At 42.3% G+C, this 24,856-nt stretch overlaps 1 protein-coding gene across 7 annotated transcripts in view; it reads left to right on the top strand.

The window, feature by feature from the left end:
• Positions 1–24,856, top strand: part of SLC25A26 (solute carrier family 25 member 26) — a 205,154-nt gene that overhangs the window by 177,711 nt on the left and 2,587 nt on the right. For 6 of the 7 annotated variants that reach the window (XM_032458128.1, XM_032458129.1, XM_032458130.1 and 3 more), the window contains 3 exons: positions 15,053–15,122; positions 21,187–21,251; positions 22,257–22,330. In XM_032458128.1, the coding sequence (XP_032314019.1) occupies positions 15,053–15,122; positions 21,187–21,251; positions 22,257–22,330 (209 nt within the window). The remainder of the gene's footprint in view (positions 1–15,052; positions 15,123–21,186; positions 21,252–22,256; positions 22,331–24,856) is intronic. The other variant, XM_032458127.1, reaches the window with a different exon arrangement.

Genomic DNA, 24,856 nt, shown 5'->3' with positions numbered 1-24,856 from the left:
ATATCCGCTAGTTTCAGTATGGAATAGTAGAATATAATATTGACTAGCAGTTGAAAAACTCAAAATTATTAACAATTGGAAATACTTTATGAGTGGAATTCACATGCCGGTTGAGTCTTTCAGACTTGCTCAGGTGTCTGTGATACTGGGCACTAAGCATGACAGGCATCACTCAAGTCCTCAGAGGTTAAGGGAAAACCTGACTTTCCTGTGTATTGCAACTCTTCTTGTACCCGGTCGAACTTTGTTTCACCTCGGGGCGGGTGTGTGTGTGTGCGCACGCACGCATGCTTGCGTGCGTGTACATGTGTGTCGAGGGTAAATGGAAAAGGAAGGATGTTTGTAGGCCTAGAAGCCTCCCCTCCGCCACATCTAATGGCCGCAGGAGCAGCGGGGGGCATGGTTTCTGCAGGTCACTCCCATCTTTGCTGCTCACCCGTACGCCTCCTAGGAACCCACAGTGAAAAGGGGTAGGGTGTCAGGGATTGGCAGTCAGCCTTGGGGAAGGTCACTCACATGTTTAAAAACAATTAAATGGAATTTTAAAAGGCTTTGTTCTAATAATTGTGCAGAGACATTGTTTTTCATCTCCTGGTGCAGTGGTTTTGGAAGTCTGTGGGTCATGGTATAAAATCAGAGAGAGCATCTCATGAGGTAAAGATTAGCCTTACTTTGTCCGACTTCAGCGTTGCATGTGCATCTCTATGCTGGGTTGCAGTGTGGAGTGTGTTTCTCGCTGTGGATCATGATCAGAAGAATGTAAAGGCCCTTGTTCAAGTGAAAGTGGTTTATAAATGACCAAGCTGTAAAATGGCCAAGTATTTTGGTAGGCATTTGGTAATACAAAAAATAAAGAAATGACTCTCATAGTTGTATAGGACTGGTAATCATGGGGTGCCCATTGAAAATGTCTTTTGAGGAATAACAGTTACTTGGACTCTGAAAAATACTCTGTTGAGGTTATGTTCTAAGGAGATAATAAAATGAGATAACACATTCCTCAAAAAAATAAACTGCTGTACTGAGTACTGAGAAATACTTCTCATAAGTGACCTGATTTTAGTAATAGTACAGTTTATTTAATGCAGGTTCTTGGGTCTTTCTTGGTTGTTCTGTTTTTGTTTTTTACTATTTCTGTGTGGTGCACAGTGAAAATGGATTTCTCCAGTACTGTTTCCAGGCGTGATGTAACAGCTATCCAATGAGAAGGTCACATTCCATAAGCATAACAGCTCACTGTTTGTGTCATGTGACAGAAGAACAATGAAGCAACAGCTGTCCAGCAAACAAGACTCACTTTATTAGGGTGTCAGTAACGAGCATTCACATGGCTTCCGCACACCCTCTAACATCCTTGTGCCCAGGAAAGCTTTGAGGCCCAAAAAGGGGAAAAGCGTAGGATTTCTTTCTTTTCAGTATTCAGGACATTTACAGTATTCTAGCAAGTAAAGAAATGTCTAGAATTTTTCAGAATAATCAAAATTAACAATGTGGAGCTTTAACAGTTTTCTTTGAGCCAATGTTAAGATGCTATAAATATTTTTTTAAGTTGGGTTTATGGAGGAGTACTTTTCATACAGGAAAATTCATACATTGTACATTTTTGCAGGATTGGACAAATAGGGCTGCCACCTTAAACAAAATATAAAATATTTGTAGGTTTCCCTTTTCCAGAGTATCATATAAACTAGAATCACACACTACACAGTATTTTGTGCCTGGCTTCTTCCATTTAACATGATGCTTTTGAGATTTGTCCCTGTTTTATCCTAGTACAGGCAGTTTGTTCCTTGCTGGCACTGGGCAACTAGTATTCCATTGTGTGGGTGTACTGTCATTCGTTTAGCCTGTTACTCGTTGATACACATTTGAATTGTTTCCAGTTCTCGATGATTATGAATGAAGCTGCTGTAAATATTTGCATATGGGTATTTGTATGGACATATGTTTTTGTTTCTCTTGGGTAAAGTACCTAGGAGTGGGATTGCTGGGTCATAGGGAAAATGTAAGTTTAATTTATAAGAAGCTGTGAAATTGTTTACCAGAGTGGCTGTACCATTTTCCAACAATGCATGAGAGTTCCAGTTGCTCCACACCCATGTCATTACTTGTTACTATTTGATTAAAGTTTGAGCCGTTCTAATAGTTGTGTACTGGTATCTCGTTGTGGTTTTAATTTGCAGTTCTCTCAGGGCTAAATAATGATGAGCATTTTTTCATATAATAGTGTTTTTTTTTAAACATCTAGATATGAGGTCACAGTGCCTTATAAAAGTAGACAGTTTTTGGCATGTCCTTTATTTCTGTAGTATTTTCTCTGTTTAAATTCACTTTTGCAACCATAGAGAGATTGTATTATATTGAAGCTTTTTTCTGTTACATTTATGTGGAAATAGTGCTCAGAAAAATTTTTCTCAGCGAGAACTTGAGCAGATTACATGCACATTGTGCTGTAAGGAGTGTAGGGGGTAGCCACTACCGTTTTAAACTTACTCTGCCTGCAATCAGTGGGATCACCTTCTAAAATCACCTCCTCCAGCTGTCTCCCTGATTCCTCTTCGTCCTGTTACTATTCTCCTGACTCCTCGATCAAAACCCAGATTAAATCTGATTGTCCGTTCCTTCACATGACATCACGCACCAGACGGGGTTGACTCTGACTTCTAGGCACCTGTATCAAACTCTTTTATCAGATTCTTACTAACTTGGGCCTGAACTAAGTGAATACTCATCCATTCTACACATTGAATTTGTACGATCTTCCTTAAACATCTCTTTGGAGTTCTCAGAAATTTATAACTTTCTAAAACTCTAAAACATGAAGTTGTTGGAGCTCAAGGATGTCCATGCTGTGCCCTTATCTGGTTTTTCCAGCTACCTTCCCCTTATACTAATCCTTTTTTTCCCCCCGCTTTCCCTCCAGTCGGAATGGCTCCTTACTACTCCTGTTCTTTGGCTTCTTTCTGAAATGTGCTTTTGCAGGTCCAAATACTATGCATCTTTCAAAGCCAGCTCAGTCCTGCTTTAAGTCTTCCAATCTAGACTCTAACCTAACGTTTATCTCTGTTGCCGATTGGTGTTTAATCATATGCTGTCTTGTGTTTGAAACATCTTAGAACTAAGCCTGAGAGTATTCTAATAAGGCCTCAACCCCTTCCCCCTACAGAAAAGAGCAATGCAGGTAGTAGACCTGTATTGCCTGCCTGCTGTGAGCTAGTCCATTCACAGCATTTCAGAGATGAGTAAGATGTGGCTGATGCCCCTGAGGAGCTTTCAGTCTCTCTGAGTCACATACCCATGGATAACTCCAAGGTAGCGTGTCTGTGATTGAAGACCACTCAAGGCAGCATGGGAGCCAGCCTCCCTGACTCCCCAGGTCATGTGACTATACTACCTCGTTTCTTATGTTTTCTTTTTTTTTTTCAGTAGTACATATACTTATGAAGAAAAAATAAATTAAGATTTAGATGAAAGAAGACTAGGCACCATGAAGAGGAGGGAATTTAAAAGAATAAATCATCATATCCAGAACCTCTGAGAAGATAATTTTACTCTAATATTTATGTTGACTTTGAAACTTTCTGAAGAACAAGAAGAGAAACATGTTAGATTACATGGTTCTATTACCTGACAAATAACCAGAGCTTATTATTGTATCTTGTTCTTGGCTCTGGATACCATCTTTTTTTTTTTTTTCTTTTTTCTTTTCTTTTAAATTGGAGTACAGTCTGTTACAGTGTGTCAGTTTCTGGTGTACAGCACAATGTCCCAGGCATTCATACACATATATGTATTCTTTTTCATCAAAGGTTATTAATTGAGATATTGAACATAGTTCCCTGTGCTGTACAGAAAAACTTTTTTTTAAATCTATTTCTATACATAGTGGCTAACATTTGCAAATCTCAAACTCCCAAATTTATCCCTTCACACCCTCTTTCCCCAGTAACCATAAGATTGTTTCCTATGTCTGCAAGTCTGTTTCTGTTTTGTAGATGAGTTCATAGTGACTTTTTTTTTCCTTTTTTTAAAGATTCCGCATATGAGTGCTATCATATGTTCTTTTTTTTTCTCTTTTCTGGCTTACTTCACTTAGAACGATGATCCCTAGTTCCATCCATGTTGCTGCAAAAGGTGTTTTTTTATGCCTGAGTAGTATTCCATTGTATAAAATACCACAGCTTCTTTATCCAGTCATCTGGATAAAGTCATCCAGACATTTAGGTTACTTCTGTGTCTTGGCTCTTGTATATAGTGCTGCTGTGAACATTGGGATGCATGTATCTTTTCAAATTAGAGTTCCCTCTGGGTATATACCCAGAAGTGGGATTGCTGGATCATATGGTAAGTCTGTTTTTAGTTTTTTGAGGAATCTCCATACTGTTTTCATCATGGCTGCACCAAACTACATTCTGACCAGCAGTGTAGGAGGATTATTTTTTTTTCCACTCCAGCATTTATTGTTCATGGACTTTTGAATGATGGCCATTGTGATTGCTGTGAGGTGATACCTCATTGTAGTTTTGATTTGCATTTATCTGATATTTAGCAATATTGAGCATTTTTTCATGCTCCTGTTGGCCATTTGTAGATCTTCATTGGAGAATTGCTTGTTTAGGTCTTCTGCCCATTTTTGGATTGGGTTGTTTATTTTGTTATCAAGTTGTATGAGCTGTTTGTATATTCTGGAAATTAAGCCTTTGTCAGTCACATCATTTGCAGATATTTTCTCCCATCCCATAGGTTTTCTTTTTGTTTTGCTTATGATTTCCTTTGCAAAAGATTTTAAGTTTAATTAGGTCCCATTTGTTTATTTTTGGTCTTCTTTCTATTGCCTGGGTAGACTGCCCTATGGGAACATTGCTAAGATTTATGTCAGAGAATGTTTTGCCTATGTTTTCTTCTAGGAGGTTTATTGTGTCTTGTTTTATATTTAAGTCTTTAAGCCATTTTGAGTTTATTTTTGTGTAATAAATAAACTGTGTGAGGGAGTGTTATGGTCTTCATATTGTAGATGTAAAACTGAAGAAGAGTTTGAGTGCCTTGCCCAAGGCTGCAGGAATATTCAGTGTTAAGGGGACTTCCAGGTCTTGAACCCAGGCAGTCTGATTCTAGAGTTGATGTTCTTAATCATTTTACACATAACTTTGCCCAGTAGCTCACCATGTCTTTAATAATATTGCTGTTTTGTACGCTTAAAAGTTGGTAAAAAGTTGAGGTTGTATTATATCAAATCAGCTTGTTTAAGGTGTTTCTGCAAATTGTGTTGATTCTTTAACTTGATGGCATAAAACCTAAAATCCTTGACTACCATGTTTCTTAGAAAACCGCCCCTCCGACCCCATTCTCTGGCACTCAGGCAGGGATTAAACAGCGTTCACTCAGGAAGGACTCAGCGCTCAGTGCCTGACACTGTGGAGCACAGGTAGTTACTGGGGATGTGTGGAGCCAGACCGCATTTTCCCGTGTTTGTGTTTTAATTCCTTAGGGCTTTGCTTTTTAGAGGAAGGAACTTTGTCTTCTGATCATTTTTATTTATGTTTATATTCTTTATAATTCTGTCTTTTACACAGCAGGTGTTTATAACTTTACTAATTGTTTGAAGGTTAGCATTCTTTCTTTTTGAAGGTCAGTGCAAAGTTGGGTAACTGTATACAATAACTGTTTTATTTATAATTACTTACTTTTAGAAGTATGACCACAGCTATAACATACACACGTACTCTTACTGAGCCTTAGATAAACAGTACACGTGTTTTGAGAGGATATGATAAAATTTCCTGTAAGAATGTCACATTTGTTCTAGTGTCTGTATGTCTAACGTCAGTGTTAGTGCGGTGTAGAGGTTTGTTGAGAATGTTGTCAGGTCTAAATAGTTTTGCTCCCAGCCACAATGGTAACGAGTACAAGAGTAAAAATGCGTGTGTGAGATTTTTACCGTACTAAGCTTATACCCTAAATTACATAGCACATGTCAACATGGAAGAAAACGCCTGAAAATAAGAGCAAAATATTTTTATGTCCAGACTACCAGCAAAGTCACAGCCTGAGATGCTGATTAGGATTTTAGCAAAATCACATTATAATGAAGCAGCCATCTTTTAACAACTCAAAAAACAGGAGAACTTTTGAATTTCTTAAAGACAGATGGTGAAAAAGATGACAACGAAAAACTGAGTATGGGAGGAGGGACGTTGTGTATAGCGAAGGCCTGGCAGGCTGGATGGAAACCGTGTGGCTTCTGGGGCTGGGATCCCTGTCCCGTCTCCTCCTCTGGACGCGTGTGCTCTACTGCCTGGCGTCCTGCTGTAGTTACAGGAACCTACTACGTTCCTTGCTGTTTTCATTACTGTCACCCAAGTTAAGGTTTAACTGTGCCTCCTGGGTCCCACAGCCTCCAGGGTAGTAGGTTAGGGTCCTTTATCATACAACAGTGAAAAACACATCAGGATTCCTCTTTTGTCTTCTTCCTTTTAGATGCTTCTCTTCTGCCTTTGCAGGTGTGTGACTAAAATGAGATAAATACGATCAGTTAGCTACAACATTCCTGTGATGAGTCATATTGACTTATTTTTTGGCTGAGACAAAGTGTGAGAAAGAGGGGAATGCACCACACTTTGTTTTAATCAGATTATCATATATATACTGAGAAGCACTTTTTACAAGTGCCTGTAATGACTCCTAGTTCCTTTGGAGATAGAAAACCCTGCTAGTCTTTGATTTCAAGGGAGCCATCTGTAGATCACACCTAACTCCTTTAAAAAACGGCGAGAAAGAAGAGCTTTGTTTCTCTTTGTTCTTCAGACCTGCTTCCTGGTTGTTTGTGAGTATATGTGGTGTGTGTCTGGTATGTGTAATGTAAATATGAGATAGGATAATATTTGTGCTGCTCTGATCTCGCTGTCTCAGCCATCACCAGTTGATCATAGCCCTCCTTCCAGTTGTACCTAAACCAAACCTTGGGACAATCTTAGCACTGCTCACTGGAAAGCCGTATTAAGTTATGAAGTTAAGAAGAGATTAATCCTTGAGGTGGAACCTGTTGGCTGTTCCTGGTTTGTATGACTCTCTACTGAGGCAGGAATGAACATTTGGGATTATGATGTTTGGCCAGTTTATGTTTCCCTCATTCTCTACACAAGGGTAAAGTTATGCAACACTTCTTACATTGTAAGTGTTCATATAGGCACTAAATATCTGCCTGCCTTCTTTGTATAGGGGACTGTGCAAGGCCCTGTGGTCATGAGGTCCCTCACCTGTAGAATCAGGGATCCAATGAGAGAGCTTTTGAAGGCTAAGGAAAGCAAGGGACTCCCCGTCACTCGTGTTTCTGGGCGCTTTTGAGGCGGGAGGCTTGTCAGTGCGCCTGTTCCCGGGTGAATGGAGCTTGTTAGTGCGAGCCCCTCAGCTTTTCCCTGTGCACCGTTTTTGATAAAAAATCTGTTTTTTAAAAGATTGTTCCATATTTAAACATTAGCAAGCCAAGTGTGCCTTTCCAGGCAGAGGTATGAAAAATAATTACACCTTTTCTTGTTGACTGAAAACTTAAATCATGAGCATCAGTTACAATAATTTGTCTTATGGTAACTGTTAGTGATATTTTTAGATATTAGCATGAGTGGGACCTTTAGTCCCTGCCCAAAACTAATAAAAGACATCAAATAACAGATCCAGGAAGCTCAGAGAACCCCCAGTTGGAATCAGCACCTCCCCAATGAAACCTAGCCATGCATATCCAAAAATATTACTTTGTAGTTGTAAAACCTAACTATCATTCAGCAAACTCAGCATTTGAGCCCATTTGGTCAAGAATAATAAATGAAATTTCTTTTCCTGAATTACCAGCACAATTGTTCATTAAAGACTTTTTCACAGGTTCTTACTGCCTTTACCAAAGATATTTTACCTGTCTAGAAGGTGTCTAAATATCTCAACCAACAAATAACAGTTTAATCAAAAACAAGGTACAGGTTAACCACACAATGTTGGTGCTATTTACACGTCTCAGAATAGTTTCAATCCAACTGCCTTAGCCTCAGGACTGTGCTTCCTAATTATTACTTAGTTGAATCCAATTTTAATTATGAAACCTAGTTCTTTTTAAGAGAAGTTCATTTTGGCCCTTTAGCCACTTGGTTATATTGCTACAGCCCTGGTCTGGCAGAAGTGAAAGCTTAATCATGGTTTCCAATTATATTTAATATTCTTTTCAGTTTAAAACTTTGCTTTGGGAACCTCTTAAAGTCATGTTAGTATGTGAGAACTTCACAGAGAGATGGTTCATTTAATTGAATAATAAAATTATAGGCAACTGTCATTTTGGTTGTTTCTAAAAGTATATATGCCAGAGCTGCACAGTCGCTTGATCAGGTACAGTGAGGAGAGCAGGTGCATGGAATTGTCTGCTGGCTTTAATGTGTTACGAAATTCTGGTGCTGGACGAACAGCAGTGAGACCTAACACGGAAGATTGTCTTTTCTGTTTTCTTAAATAAATTATCATCCGTTATCGTGATGTTATTACTCTGGAACTGAGTAGAAGATTCAGTACACATACCTGTTGTACCGTAAAAGTCATGTGGTAAAGTTTCATAATCTTGCAAGATCGGAAGCCATGTGACTACTTTGAGTACAACAACTGAAGAAGTTCCAAATGTAAGTTCCCTGCACTGTCATTTTCAATTTGTTGTTCATCTTTAGACAACAGTGCACATTCGGGTGGGTGTTTCAAAGCGATAAACACAGTCTTCTCTTCATGCTGTACTTCAGGAGAAGACAGCCGGCCCAGGCTTGGACACCCAGCCATTTCCTCGTATTGGGCCTGGTGTTTTCTCCCTGTCCTGGGAATGCATACTGCTGCTGTTCCCCTGGTGGGGATGTGGGGGGAGCCTTGAAATTACTCCATGCTGTTCTTCCTCTGCCTTGAGCTGTGAATGAAGATTCACTTGGCAGTTAGAACAACTTGATTGTTCTGTAGCAACACCGCTAAGTATTGAGGATTTCTCCTAAGGTTAATAGAAATAGCATTAATTGAAAAAAAAAAAAAAACCAGCCTTGATCAAAACTTGAAGAACCTTTAAACAATATAAATTGTGAAATTCAATTAAGGTCTGTATCTTAGTAATATTGGACCTATTTTTATTTCCTGTTTTCATGATTAACTTGGGTTACGTAAGACGCCAACATTAGGGGAACCTGGGTGAAGGAGGGATGTGGGATTTCCACTATTTTTGTAACTTTTCTGTAAGTCTAAAATTATTTCAGGATGAAATTTTCTGTATAAGCTATTAGAAACCACTTCCAATCATCCTGTATTAAACAGACTTTAAAAAGCTACCAGAAGTGAAATGAGTAACATTTCTGACTGCCACTCTCATTACTTGCAGTGTCTCATCAACATGAGATATAAACAGATGTGTGTGGATTCATCTGAAAATTTCATTTTTTTATTTGAAAAGAAAACAGAAACAGGACTTTGAATTGGGATAAATAAGCAAACAATATATAAAGCATGACCACTCGTGTTTTTCAGTCTTATTTAAGTATCACATCAGTTGAGAGTCCAACGTTGTGTTTCTTCACATTTGGACCTCCTTTATTCTCCCCCCGACCCCAGTCATTTACTTGCCTTTACAAGCACGATCATTCAGCCTTGCGCCAATGGAAATACTTACTTAGGTTGGGAAATTATGGCAAATTAAAAGCTTTTGGTGTTCAGACAGGGCCAAAAGAAAAAAAATCCTCCATTACAAACCCACATGATTTAAACAAGTTTTATTGATATAAAAATACTTTCTTTAATAACCTGCATATTATGATGTAGCTTGATTAGAATTTGAGCTGTGTATTGAGGAATCTTATAAATGTTGCATATATACTGTTCTGTCTACAGGACACGTGGCTTTGAGGGGACCATAACTACCAGCCTCAGTTCCCCCCATTTTCTATCTGTATGACCTCAGGCAAGCTACTTGACATCTGTTGGCACCACTCTGTACCTTTTTGTGGGTGATAATACACACTTCCAAAAGTAAATGAGAAATGTGAAATCTTTTGCAGAGTTCCTGGATCATGCCAGGCACTCAGCAAGTAGTAATTAATACTGTCTGTAGCAATTGTTCATACTGTTGCATACACTACATCTTTATTACCTTTTCCAACCTAGTCTTAAGTTATTTAAAATTCATTAGCAATCATATCACACTTCCTGTGAGTAGTCTTTCCTGTCTACAGCCAGTTGTGTGTTGATCACAATCCCCCATCCCTCCATCTATTGTGGGCCTGTGTGTAATTTCAAAATACTGTCATAATTCATATGCAGTACTTTTTTACCAGTCAGAGCCTTTTCATTATTCTTGTTGCTGTTTAATGAATTTAAAGTTGCTCCCAAGAGAATCATTTGTATATAGCACTCATATTTTTAGCTTGGTCTCAATATTACTTTTCCAAAGTTTCTGTACTCAAACAGTTCCTCATTAAGAAAAGTTACAAACTCGTATTATTTAAAGCAAGTTGTTTTGGATGTTGACAGAATTTGTTTATTCACTTGGATATTTTAATATCATTCTAGGAAAAATTATGATCTCTCTGGAAGTGAAGTGTCTTATAAATACCATTCTGTTTGCTGTTGGGAGAGCTGTAACACACAGATGCCAAGTCCAAGGGTTTCTACACTCTGTACCAGATTGTCTCATTCAGAGCCCAGTCCTGCTCCTAACTACCTATTTAAACTTTGGCAAAGTACTTAACTCCTCTGAGCCTCCACTTCCTTGTCTGTAAAATGAGGATAAAATGGCACATACCTGAGAAGATTGTGGTTAGGATTACATGAGTTAATACGTGTAAAGTGTTTGGTGCCTGGAGCGTAGTAAGTTCTGTGTAAGTGTGCGTGGTGGTTGCTGGTGTAATCATTACTTCTCTTACGCTCTGCGTTTGCCATGGACGTTTCTCACTTGATTTTAAACCTTTGGGTTCTAGAGATTTTTGTTTATTTGTTTAAGGTATTTATTAGTATCCTTTTAAATACAAAATGATTCTTTATATGCTCTTGGACTAAATCCTCCTGGCCAGGTGATAGTGGAAAGCTATGCTTATCTCTGGAGATTCTATTTTTAAAACTGAGTCTTCAGCCATCTGAGTCTATTTTGATCCAATGTTTTTTTCCCCCGGCAACCAATTTTTTTCCTCCCTAGATTACAGCAGGCACCTCTGAAGCCTTCTCCATCACCTCCCTTGTGTCTGTTATAACCCTCTTCTGTCCTCATTCGACCCCCATCAACTATTAGAGTGGAGAGTGGGTGGGGGGCTGTTTTTCCCCTGGACCCTGTACTGCCTGACATCTAGTAGGTATTGAGTAAATGTTGAGTTTATGAGTTACGTAGTGTCTTTAATTTTCTTCTCCTGCATTACATGTAATGCACATCTTATTTGTTCTTTATTACTGCATATAAATTCAGCATTATTTGTAGTAGTTTAAGCAATATTGGTAGTATTTCAAGTCTGTTTGGAGTAAACTTCTACTTTTTGGAATCCCTGAAGGTATGACCTTCATTCATTGCCAAAACTCTATTTTATGTTTTGTATCTGTTTCTAAAAAGTCAGCAAAGTAAACAATGGTGTTAAAATTGGCATTGGCCTGATAAGATACACACTTTGCCACCTTTAAAGTAGAAAGGTGCTGTCCTACAATTTTGTTTCTTATGCTGTCTCCAGTGCTCATATGAGCTCCGGAGAAAATGTGTTTTCTCCAAAAGCACACAGATATATTTGTGAACATTCTAGCATTTAACTGGGGGGAGTGGGGGGAATAAACAAATACTATGCTGAATGGCAAAACTATCTTTAGGAAGCTGTTTGTGGTAAAACCTTTTTTTTAGCCCATCTGCTTCCTTAAGTGAAGTTACAAATATCTATTTGATACCTGCACTTTTAGTCCAGTGAGTTTACTAAATACACTCTCCAAGTAACTGTTCTCATTAGTCGGTTGGAAGGAAATGTTGGAGTCCTCAGACACCGCACATTATCATATATCTGACTTGTTAGGTACTTAGCATAGTTAGGTGTCTGACTTAAGAAAAGTTGTTAAAGTTGACAAGCAGGGCCATGTGTGCCTTGGTTTGTATATGGGGCCTCTTCTCCATATTTGAAGCCACCCTCTCAAACCTCCAGGTGTGTGTTCAGGGGGAAGGAATCAGAGTGGAAGACCGGTACTAACTTTGTTGCTGTTCTTCCAGTTGTGGTACATTTCATCACCCATAGAAATGTCATGCTGCCATCAGTAGGTCATACTATTTTAACCACTGTAATTTATATGTTCAAGGGGTCTGTCTTCTCGTCATTATTTGCAGTACCTACTATTATGCTAGAGGTCCTACCCAGTGCAGTAAGACAAGAAAAAGTAATGAAGGGCAATAACCCAAATTGAATAGGAAGAAGTGAAACAGTTTTTATTCATAGACAATATGATCACCCATGTAGAAAATGTGATGACATCTGCAAAGATGGTGCTACAGCTGATAAATTTAGCAGGGTTACAGGATACAAGGTCAGTATGGAAAAAATCAATTGTATCTCTGCATACTAAGCAACACACAATTGGAAACGGAAATTTTTAAAAAAAGCAATGACATTTATAATAGCATCAAAAACATGAAATACTTAGGGATAAAGCTGACAGTACATGTGCAAGACCTGTATACCGAAAACTACAAAACAGTGTTGACAGAAAGCAGTGGAGGCCTCAGTAAATGGAGAGATGCAACATGTTTATGGGGCGGAGAACTCAATATTATTAGCACCTCTGTTCTCTCCAGAGTGATTGATAGATTCATTGCAACGCAGATCAAAAACTCAGCAGGCTGTTTTGTAGGAATTGATAAGCCGATTCTAAAACTCCCATGGAAGTGCAGAGAATCTAGGATAGTCACAAAAGCTTTTGAAAAAGAACAAAGTTGGAGAACTAACACTACCTGATCTCAAGATTTATTTTAGAGCTAACGTCAAGAAAGTGTTGAATTGGTATCAGTATAGATCTGTAGATGAGAGCAAAATAGAGAGTCCAGAAATTGATCCACAAATCTATGGGCAACTGATTTTTGACAAAAGTGAAAAGGCAGTTCACTGAAGAAGGGGTAATCTGCAGTTGCTGGGACAATTACATATCCGTGTATCAAAACGAAACAAAACAAAAGAACTTTAATGCAAACCTTGTTGCATACCTAAAATTCAACTGAAAATGGTAGACTAAAGGTAAAACCAAAAGACATAAAATTTCTAGAAGAAAACATGGGTGAAAAATCTTAGTGATATGAGTTGGGCAGAGATTTCTTAGACATGTCACCAAATGCAAGATCTGTTAAAGGATAATTTGGACTTGAAAATTAGATCTGTTCTTTGATGGACACTATATGAGGCGACAAGGCAGAGACTAGGAGAAAGTAATTGCAAGTGACTTGGAGGTAGAATATATATAAAGGACTCTCAAAACTCAGTAAGTAGGAAAATGGACAACCCAATTAAAATGTTTGAAACATGAGGGACATTTCACTACAGAAGATATGCTATGCATGGCAAAAATGTACCTGAGAAGGCAGCTCAACATCATTAGTCATTCTAGAAGTGCATACTAAAACCAGGATGCTACACACCAGTTTAAATGGTTTAATTTTAAAAATACTGACAACACCAAGTGTTAGAGAGGATATAAAGAAACTGGAACTGGTCTGACTGTAAAATGGTACAACCACTTTCTAAAACAATTTGGTAGTTTCTTAACAAGTTAAACATAAACCTACCACGTGGCCTAGCCATTTCACCCACAGGTATTTCCACAAGAGAAATGAAGGCATGTGTCTTTATGAAGACATGAATATAAATGTTCATAGCAACTGTACTTGTAACGGCCAAATGCTGGGAAAGTCCCAGATGTACATCAGTTGGCAGATACATGAACAGGTAATGATACAGCTACACAGTAGAATGTTACTTACCAGGTAAAAAGAAATGAACTGGTGATCTCCACACTAACATGAATGAATTGTACAAAAATTCTGAAGGAAAGAATTCTGGTTAAAGAAATGAAGGTACAATTACATCAATATAAAGTTCTGGAAGAGGCACAGTCACCTAGAGGGACAGATCAGATTGTTCAGGGGGTGGCAAGGCCAGGCAGGGAAGAGAGATGGCAGAGGGATGCAGGAATACTTTTTTGGAGTGATGGGTATGTTCACTGTCCTACTTGTGATGATTTCACGCGTATGTGTGGCAAATTGCATGCTTTAAATACGTGTAGTTTGTTGGAGATCAGTTATATCTCAGTAAAGCTAAAAACAAAGAGTGCAGGCTGTGCTGTTAGAAAGCCTTGTGGGGAGAGGATCAGAACAGGACCCACCTCTGAGGGTGGTTGTGAGGACTGTGGGTTTCAGTACTGGTACAGAGATTAGACCGGGGCCTGACTCAGCGCTGTTCACCATTTGTTATGACTGTATCTTGTCTACTAGATCGTAAACTCTCAGCAAGCACGGCACCATGTCTCTGGCATCCTTTTGCCTAGTTTGAGACTCAGCACGGGTATTTATTTGTGTGATCCTCCGCTTACTACATGAACAGTGCAAGCAGTGCTTTGACGAACTTTAAATTGATAAGTAATGGAATTAGCATCCTTCAAACGTGCAGTATGGAAAAAGATTGAAAAAAGAACTGCGGACTTTGGAATATACTGCTCTGGACTAATTTGTGAATTATGGTATTTGTATGTTAGAGTTATATGGGAAATATTTAAAATGTTACATGCATATAAATGTGTGTGTATGTGTCCGTCACACATATTCCCTGAAAATGGTTTCCTTTGAGCACTCTAATGTAGCTGTCACCCTCGTTCCTTTGACTTATTTTAGAATGCAGTTAAGTCCTTGGGAAAATCACTTACGTCACCAGTGAGGAATGCCACCAAAATAGCTTCTCACTTAAGTTCCCATCCCCAGAGCTAACCCACAGGAGGTTCCGATAAATTCAAATATTTAATAACTTGTATTTTTCTTTCTCCTTCCACACAGGCCCTCTGGTCCTGGAGGCAGGATCATGTGGTGGATTCTTGGCAGTCAGGAGTCTGTGGAGCTTTTGCAGGTGCAAAGGATTATATTATACTGGGAAAGAGCAAAGACGGGGAGAAAAATGTGAAAATATTAACTATGCAAAAACAACATTCTTTAGAAATTCCAGATTGGTTAGAAGAGAGTTCCACCAGTTGTTTGAGAAAAGAAAGAGTCCTGGGCGGGTTGGGGGGGTGGGGGGAAGACCCGCTAAAACGGTGTCCGCTAGAGAGACAGCCAATTTGTTTTTGACAAATTTTTTATTTACTTATTTTTATTAAAGCCTTCACTCAGGCCCCTGGATTGTCTTCTAGATGGTTTGGCGAGGCCTCTGTGGGAGGAGAGGGGCTGTGGGCGCAGGACTCCCTGTGCAGCTGTCTGCCTTGAGCAGTGCTTGCGGGGTCTCAGCCATTCCTGCCAAAGGCAGTGATTCACGGTGTGTGTGACATGTTTGACAGCGCTGCAGATGACCTAGTGTCAGGAGAGCCGAGGCTGCTGCACAGCTTACTGAAGGCTAAACTGCTCAGTGTCGAAAATACAGAGATGTAAACACCTGGGCATTTTCTAGACGTTAAACCGAGAGCAAAGTGACAATACGCAAAGCATGTTACCCATCACTTAGTCATGTGGATGTTCCAGTGAGGTTTTAATGAGAGCTCAGAAACTTGAAGGAATTTAATGTAATAAAGCGATAGGTGTAACAGTCTAAGAGAGATTTAGATTTTGTTGCAAATAAAGGTAAGTGAGAATTATAGTTGAAATAAGTTGAAATGGAGATGTGGCAGAAAATCGTACACTGCTAGTTCCTGGGTGAAGCCATAAACTGGCAGATGTGTGGCTTTAGGATATCAGCCTTGGTAGAAAATAACTCGTTTCCCGTTTGTTTCATGGCCATTGGATGGTTTGTTTTTTTGTTGAGTATGAGAACAAAACGTACATTTTATAGGGTTCTTTATTAATAAGGGAACCCATCTGACTTGCAGAATTGATAATCCACAGTAAGACTCTTGCCTTTAGACATGAAGGCAGCTCAGATTGATCATGACGGGTAATTGTTTCCACATGATGCGTAGTCCTCATAGCTGTGTTAAACGGGTAGGTGGCCTTGATTCGTTTGCCAGAGGTCTCGTGTCTTTACTCCCTGGTCCCGGAGAGAAATGTGCAGTTTTGTTGACTCCCTGCTGGGCCCTGGGGACAAAGTGACCATTCTGAAAATTGAGTCATCCTGGATAAGGAAGGCCTCTTCTTAAAACTAACATACTGTAGAACTTCCATGTGTTGGGAGATAAATACAAATATTCTTTGGTTCCTTAAGTAGCTAATTCAAAGATTCGCTTGCAAATTCATTGTTTGTATTAAGGAAATGTGCGTTCATTACAATTCCTTTTTTTGAATAGTGCTTTGTAATACTAGGCATTTAGTTTAGTCAGAAGAGGAAGGGAAAGAAGAAACTTGCTATCAGACGTTCAGCGTTTGGCAGTTAAGGTGGCTCACCCTAGGAGCGCAGCAACCCCACACTGTCCTCCCGGGGCCGCGGGGAAGCTGGGATGCAGGGCGGAGAAGGGGTTTGCCCAGGGCCACAGATGTGGTGCTGGCTGACCTGTCCGAGAGCTGTCAGATCTCTGGTCTATCACCAACTAAGGGCTGAGACCGCGGGGCCTTACTGTGCAGCAGTTTTCTTACTCGTCACGTAGAAGCAACCCTCCCTCTGTTAAGGGATCATTTCTGGGATAGGTGAGATAATGTGTTAGTATTTTGTAATCGTTAAAACTGAATTTAAGGAATTATTACTAGCTCACTAAAAACAATCAGCACCCAGAAAGTGAAAAGCTGTCATCACCACAGTAATTCATACTCTTAATTGCACTGAAAAAATAACATTAATAAACTTACTATACATAATCATTTCCTCTAATAGGGTGTAGATTTCCAGACTCCTCCAGTACAATTATCTTATTTTTCCAGCTGAGGTTCTGATAGGAATTTGCCCAAGGGTTGCCAGAAAAAATCAGTTGTCAGTAGATCTACATGTGTATTTAGCAAAAGATAAAATACCTACGTTTCTTGAAATTTTAGTTGGGATAAATTTTGATCCTGAGGAACAAGTGTATTATTTTAAAACCTTTCTGAAAGATAATCATAGTTTGAAAGTATTCCAAATTGTGAAAAAGTGATACTCTGTACGAGTTTGTTGCAAGATTGTGCATTGCACAGCATAGAGAAATGAATTCTGACTTGCCACCTTGGGCAGCCCCTGACATCTGCTTACCCTCCGCACTTTCAGGCGTTTTAGCCTTAATGGCCAGAAAGGCAGTGATAACACTTGCCCTTGAACCAGAAATCTGATTTCTCATCCTTGTGTGCTTTTTCCAAGTGTAAACTGGTTAATCATCGTGGGCGAACTGCTCTCTGGCCGTCCTCGGCACTCTCCAGTGCCCAGGCTTGCTTTATAAACCACTTGGCGCAAATATCCAAAAATGTCCCTTGAGATTGGAGGTGTTGATGGCTTGTCATGCTCAGAAGTTCCCTTGGCTTCTGGTCAGGGGTTAAATTAGGGGGGGGAAATGGACTTTGCCAACTTGCTCACTTCAAGTTAACTTCCAAACATGAAACCATCGTTCACTGTAAGTAATTACGACATCTGCTACTACAGTGAGATTTGCTGTGCTAGTGTTCTTTGATCAGTTTGTTATAATGAACACTTAACTAACATTCTCTAAGAGAGGAGGGAGAGAGAGCGAGATCTCCCCCCATGGCTTGAAATTCTAAACTAGGGTGAAGGACTATCTGCGTAACAAATGACAAGGCCTGATACAGTCTTTAAAACACGTAAGAAAACGTTTGTTGCTGCTGTTGTGGAAGCCCTCCGAGCCTGGGCGCTTGTCTGGAGGTGGTAGGTGGAGATGCTCTTCCTGCTCCCAGCGCATCTGGGGGGAGGGGAGGCCCAGGAGGGACAGTGAATGGCAGCACTGCCCACAGCTGCCCCCCACCACATTCACAGCTGCTGTTGGAGGTGACAGCTCCGGGCCTCTTGTAGGAGAGTGGCCCCTTTGTCTGGAGAAGCCAAAGAACCTGCATTTGTCCCCTAAGGACATGTAAGATGCAGTCTCATCGTAAAAGTCTAATTTCCCCCGAATCTGGTCCTTGAAAGCAGTTAGCTTAACATTCAGTAAAAACCTCACTCTGGTGGAACCCATAGAAAATTGTTTCACGTGTGATTTGAGCACTAAATAAGCCTGCAGTTGCTGTACCAAATAATTATTTCCTGTCTAATATGTTAGCATGTTCCTTGTATTTATTACCAGCAGTTTACAGTTCCCTTAAGTAAAATGTAGAAAATAACTACATTTTAAATGAAAATACAGGTCCCCTGCCCCCTCCCCATTATGACCAGTTACCCTATGGCATGATCTTCACAAGTCCTTCTTACAGCCTCATAAAAAGCATTGTGAGGCCTGTGCATTAAAGCAGTCTTTGATATTTGAAGACATCTGAGTTGACTTATTAATAACTTTCATAAAATACGGTTTCCATCATGGTAGTAAAGTTAGGGCCGATTTCAGCATATGTGTTTTTGTCTAACTTTTCTTCATATTACTTTCCCGAAACAGAAATCACTGGGAGAATATTGGCAGGCGTCTCCAGTAAAGGAACAGTGAACTTTTGCTAATGGACAAAAATAAGTTCGATTTGCAGTATCCAAATTTAGCAGAAGGCAGATACTTTGCAACATAGGTAACTCGTGAGAGCTTGGGTGGTCAGACAGGGGACAGATGATGTCCTTGTCAATTTTTAAGTCTTTTTAGTTGGTTTAGGTCAGTTTGTGAACATTTTCAAATAGGAAAACGGTGTATGCACTGCTGAATGTTGACAATCAGACAAATTTGAATGTGTCTTAATCAAGTATCAGAGTCACCGTGTAGCAAAAGAGCGCGACTTTTGGGGCCAAGATACGCATGACTTTGTGTCTGTGTGGCCCTGGGCAAGCTGTCTTTCAAATGGAACAGTGATTCCCGTGCAGGTGAGATAAAGCAATCAGCGGGTATACCAGCACAGTCCTAGAGTGCCCATGAAGGAGGCCCAGGTGTTCCTAGCTCCATTGTAGGGGGACAGTGTGAAATCTTCAGTCTGCAAAAATTAAAGTCACTTGTCCAGGACACCCAGTAGGCACTTCTGAGTGCCTACTGTTTTCTATTGGGCTGAAGACTTGAAGGAAAATCTCACACCCTCTCTGTCTCATTACTTGGAGCGCTAGTGTGAGCCAGGCCCAGTCCTAGACGCTTGGCCTGTGCTCGCTCACTCTCTGGGTCACAGCGCTGTGTGAGGCCAGCAGGGGGCCCAGCGGCCCAGAGATCAGGTCCTAGAGGCTGTCAGACAAGTTCACGTCTCAGCTGGGCCCTGAGTAGAACCTTCCATGGCTTGTTCAGCCCTTCTGAGCCTCAGTGTCCCCACTGGCAGCATCGGACAATGAGAGTACCTGTCTCCTATAGGACTTTAACTAGAGAATAAGAACTTGACTGAAGGCCAGTCGACTTGCAGAGCAAGGAGTTAAGCCCTGGTCTTTGTGATTCTGAAGATGAGTTCTTTCAGGCAGGGCCCTGCTAATAACCCTTGCAGCCAGTAAGGGAAACAAAACTGAATGTCAGATTTGGGGTGGAAGTTTGAGATATTACAGGTTTATTCTTTCCTTTTTTTCCTTTCTTCCTTCCTAAGGATTAAACAATAAAATGTTTATGGATGTGAAGTCTTCCCTGACCCTTTTCTATAATGAAAAGGATATTTACTTCTTTAGGGCAGAATGTGTGATTAAAAAAGCCCAAAAAGAGTAGGATTTCAGAATTGGGTTCACAGAATTTTAAAATACTTGGAGTTTAGCAAGTCTCTGAATCTCAGGCAGCTTTTCACTTTGGAGGACAACGTCTCATATTCATAACACACAGGTGGCTAAAAGAAAAGGGACTTTAATACTCATGTATATGGTTATTTACTCCTTAGGCCTAACGTCTGTTTTCTTCACGAGTAAGCAAAAATGGAGCATAAAGGGCATAAATGGGTACATCTTTGCAAAAGTCAGCGTCATAGGAAATGTTCCCAAACGGAGGAGGTTCAGTTAAATGATCTTAGTTCAGCAACATATTTAGAAAGATACTTGGCAGAGATCAAATGGCCTTCTTGTCCACACACCACAAACCTCAGAGGGAAAGTGCTGTTTCTGAAGCGCACCTCACACACGCTGTGTTCAGTGCTTAGGAAACTGCCCATTTCACTCTGGTGCGTGGAAGCCGAACCTTTAGAAAGCCCTTGTGGTTTCTGTTTAAAAAAAAAAAAAGCTAGTCCTCCATTCTTCTTTCTGCAGATATGGACCCCTTTAAAATGTGTGGATTTAAAAAAAATACTAGTTTGGCAGTTATGGTATTTAAGTAAAAAGGACAGGAGAGAAAAGATAGGAAAGAAGCTGTCAGGAAGAGTGGGGGCTTGAATCAAGACTTACTCTCAAGATTCAGAAGTTAAGTTTAGGAATCTTGTTCCTCTAACTCACCTGTTGCCAGAAGCCTGGAAATACAGAGAAGTTTACTCTTTTAACCCTGAGCATCTGGCGACTCACACCAGGAATCCCTACAGTGACTCGCGTTTCTGTTTGCCAGTTTGGCCTCAGAGCAGAACCCACAGCAGCATTTGGGCGTCAGGTTAGAGAACGTGGCCCACGAGAGGCGTGGAGCCCTGAGACTCGGGGAGCAGTTGCTCACATTGAGGAGGGGGTGTCTGACCACAGACGTTTCCCCCACATACACATGTGGGCTTGTCTGTGGCTCCAGGGCGAGCAAGATAGATCGTGGGGCCTTGTTTTTCTTGTCTGTCTTGCCTGCGTGTGTCAAGCATTACCCTGCACGCACAGTTCGGCTTCACTGCAAACGCAGTGGAGCACGTGCTTCAGGTTTTGCACGTGTGCATCCCGTTCTTGAATCAGTCAAGTAGACATAAGGATCCAGAAGTATTTTCGGCAGAGTTATGAGGAATTCTAAAAGAAAAATTATAAAACCCCGTGTAATGCAGTAAACAATACCTCACTTGTGTGCTGGGTATTTTTATACGCACAGGTGGCTTTGCAGCTGCAGTCACCACGCCTCTGGACGTGGCAAAAACAAGAATCATGTTGGCTAAGGTGAGTGGTAAAATAGCGTAACGCAGACCCAGCAGATGCTCGTGTCTGCACTGGGGCTTGCGTGTCTGTAGAGTGAACAGGAGCAGGGTGACACCTGTAACTAGCAGCCTTACGCTGCCTGTGGAAGCACTGAAGAAACTGCCACCGGACAGAGCGGGTCCCGCGGGAATCGCTGTGGCCGCTGTCTGGGTAGCGTTGTAGCTTTTCGACATCATCTTCGTTGACATTTTGTGAGCAGGTAAGACTGGTAGAGCCTCTGCCTGGTGATGGTTTTCCTATCATCTCTGTTTTTACTGGTGACAGACCTCTGAGGGATTTGGTCTGCCTCGTGCCAGGCAGCGAGTACGCCCCAGGCTCTGAACTTCCACCACGCTTACTGTGCCTTTATCACTTAGGACGTTTTTCAAAATTGTTTTTAAAAAAATGTCGTTAAGAAAAATAGGTTTCAAAAAAGCTGGCTCTAGACTTCAGGGAATGCCATACCTATAACACATCTGGATGAAAACAATAAAAAGAAGTCACACCCTTGTGGAAAAGTCAGACAAATAAGAGCAGAATTGTAAAACAGGGAAAAGCCTGTTGTAAATTGAACATAGTACTCTGTATTAAATGTGTTTATTGGCCACTTAGACAAGTTTCATAATTGTACCGTTTATACTGATTATTCCCCATCCTGCTCAGATCAATACTGCTTTCAGTCTTTTTCCTGTTAAACAGTTGGATGTGAATTATCCGGGTAAGCTCTGCTCATTGGTGAGAGAAATAACCTAGAAAAGCCGCTTCCAGCAGGAAGTTGTCCAAATCAGTGCTTGCTTGTGGGTTTGAATGTAAGGACTTCTGGTCTAGTGAGATCCAGAGGTCCTGCTCCCCGAGACACCCCTCAGTCTGTGTGAAGCTCCGTGCTAGCTGAGGGTGGTGGGCAGCCGTGCGTCCGCGGGTCCCCGAGAGCCAGCTGGGGTGGGGGGCGGTTCACAAGGTGATGGCTTTCTCTGTCTCTCCACGCAGGCCGGTTCCAGCACTGCCAGTGGGAACGTCCTCTCCGCCCTGCACGGTGTCTGGCGGACGCAGGGGCTGTCAGGGTAAGGCCGGGAGGGGAGGCCCAGCTGCCTCCGCTTCTCCCCAGCTCCCCCTCCTTTAGCCCGGCTTCGCAGGAACACCATTCCTTCCTTCTGCTTCTGTCCTGGTTGAGATCGTCTTTATTTTTCTTGGACAAAACGTTAGATTTGATGTTGCTTATGTGAGGTACCGTTGCAGTCAAGTTGATGTCACATTTTAGCCAGGTGATTCCCATCCCGCTGTCCACATATATGGCCGCTGCTGAGTTCTGGGCTGCAGCAGGAAGAAAACCGGCTTCCGGTGTAATTACAGGAATAGCACGTGAGCGAGCATTTGTGTTTGGGGGCAGTTTTTACTGTTACTAGTTACCCCTTTCGACATGCCACAGTGCACGAGACCTCCCTTGAAACCCAGGGTTCTGTGCTATCAGCCAAGCGCCTCAGACCTCTAGCATCAGGTCCCGCAGAGCTCCCTTCAGAGTGCTGTTTCAACACTGCTTTTCCAACGTGAGCCTGTACACCTGGGGAAAGGCTGGGATCTGGACAGAAGGCACGACTGGCTTTGGGATCATCTACCAGGGATTTTCCTGAGAGAGCAGAGCAGCAGCCTCCTCCTGGGGACGGTGGGGGGAGCCTAGCGACAGGCCTGGTGTGAAACAGCAGAGCTGCTGCAGCGCCACCCCGTCTTCCCCACAGCGTGTCGCTCATTCACTTGACTGTGGTTTTCTGTGCATCTGACAGGTTTAATTTCAGCCTAGTGGACAGTCTGGGGAGGACGACACAGGTCAGTCAGGCCCCGGACAAGGTGTTGCAGGAGGCGCTATCATCTAGGCAAAATAGGAGCCGTTCTGTGGTTTTGTGGAATGTGCCACCTCTGGTCACCTCAGGGACAGAGGGTATGGAGAGAAGGGCTGGGTTTACCAGGAAGGAGTAACTGAGCCTGGGAGGGGCAGGGTGGGAGCTTCTGTGTCCTGAGCCAGCAATTTCTGGCTAAGAGCTGGTGAGGAAATAGGAATCTGGGTGCTCACAGCAGAGGCATGTTGACTTTGACACCAGTTCCTCACTGAACAAAGAACTGGTGTGACGGGGAAGAAATGAGCTCTGAAATGCAGGGCCGATTCTTAGGGCTTCACAGAGTGACTGGGCCAGAGAGGTATTGCGTGAGGCCACTGTTGCAGGTTACATGGCCAGACTCCCAGATGCCACTCTTACCTGTTTTGACAGAGTTCTTACGAGAGTCACTGGCACCTGTTGGTCAAACCTCTGCTCTTGACCTTGACCCCGTGGCGTCAGGTGGAGCTGCAGCCTACCTGCCCTTCCTGAGGAAGTGGCGATGTGTGGGGTTGGCAGAGTTGGCAGACCCGTGGTCACCGCGAGCTTGTGGAGAAGACGTGTCTTTGAGATGAGTGAAACTGCATGTCCCCCGTCCCAGTGCTGGTGTCACTGGGTGCTCCGTAGCCAGGCAGTGCCAGAGTTCCAGGCACAGGAGGGGCGTCCGAGAGGCCTGTCCCTGTGCCTGCTGTCAGCCCTGAGAGGTGGTCTGGAGTTGTGCTTATCTCCCAGAAGCTTCTTAAGTCTTGGGCTCTCAGTAGTATGCACAGCGGGGTGCTCAGCAGAGCATCGCAGGCAGCTGATGACAGTGTGATAAAAGACCACATGATCTGACAGGAGGGCTGTAATAAGAAGACACCAACAGAACCCCCTGCAGACATGGGCAGCTGCCCAGACAGTGGTCCCCGCGTCCCTGGCCACGTCCTCTGTGTGCCTTCCATGCAGAGCCGCTGCGGGCTCCCCCTGCGGCCCCGGAGCATCCTGCCGGGTGGACAGTGTCTGAGATGCCGGGTGCGTAGTCTCCCCACCCGCCTGGGGCTGGTGCTGAGCTCTCGGCATAAATGAAAATGGTGATGTGTGGGTCTCTCCCTGTTGGTTCACACGGGGGAGGACCACGTCCTGGTGAGGTTTGGAATCCATGCTCTTGGGCAGACTGGGTTCTCCGTAATGAAAATACCGCACGCTCCCTCAGTCCAGGAGCCAGAGCGGATGGTGAGCTTGCTCTGGCACGTCAGCTGGCCTTTGCTTTCTCTCCACCAGGCCCTCCCTAGACTAGCTGCTGCCTGGCCCCCTGCTCAGCACGCGTCTCCGCCTCCGAGTTGGGTTGGGGCGCTCTCTGTACAAATTACTCTACTTTAAGGCTGTAATTATGTTAACAGACTCACTTGTCATCTAGTGAAACCATAAACTGCTTCCATCTGCCCCTTGCAGGGAGCAGCTGAGCTTATTAGCAGTGAGCGCTGAGCAGGACGCTGGCTGTAGAAGCGAGTCCCGGCGTCCGGGAGGAGGGCTGGGGGGGCACTCGGTGGCAGATGGGGTCTGCCCCCGCCCAGCTGCTGCTGACCTCCTTCCCTCTGTAGGGTAGGGGCAGGGAGAGGAATCTCTTTCTAGGGCCAGAAGGACACAGTGGTCTCAAAGCAGTAACTGTGGGGTTTGTGCCATGACCTGCCACCTCATGCGAAAACAATTTGAGGCCGAGCTGAACAACTTTTTCCCTTA

The sequence above is a fragment of the Camelus ferus genome, chromosome 17 (genome assembly GCF_009834535.1).
Source record: "Camelus ferus isolate YT-003-E chromosome 17, BCGSAC_Cfer_1.0, whole genome shotgun sequence".
Classification (NCBI taxonomy): Eukaryota; Metazoa; Chordata; class Mammalia; order Artiodactyla; family Camelidae; genus Camelus; species Camelus ferus.
The sequence above is the reverse complement of the archived record's forward strand: the minus strand, read 5'-3'. Positions and strand labels throughout refer to the sequence as shown.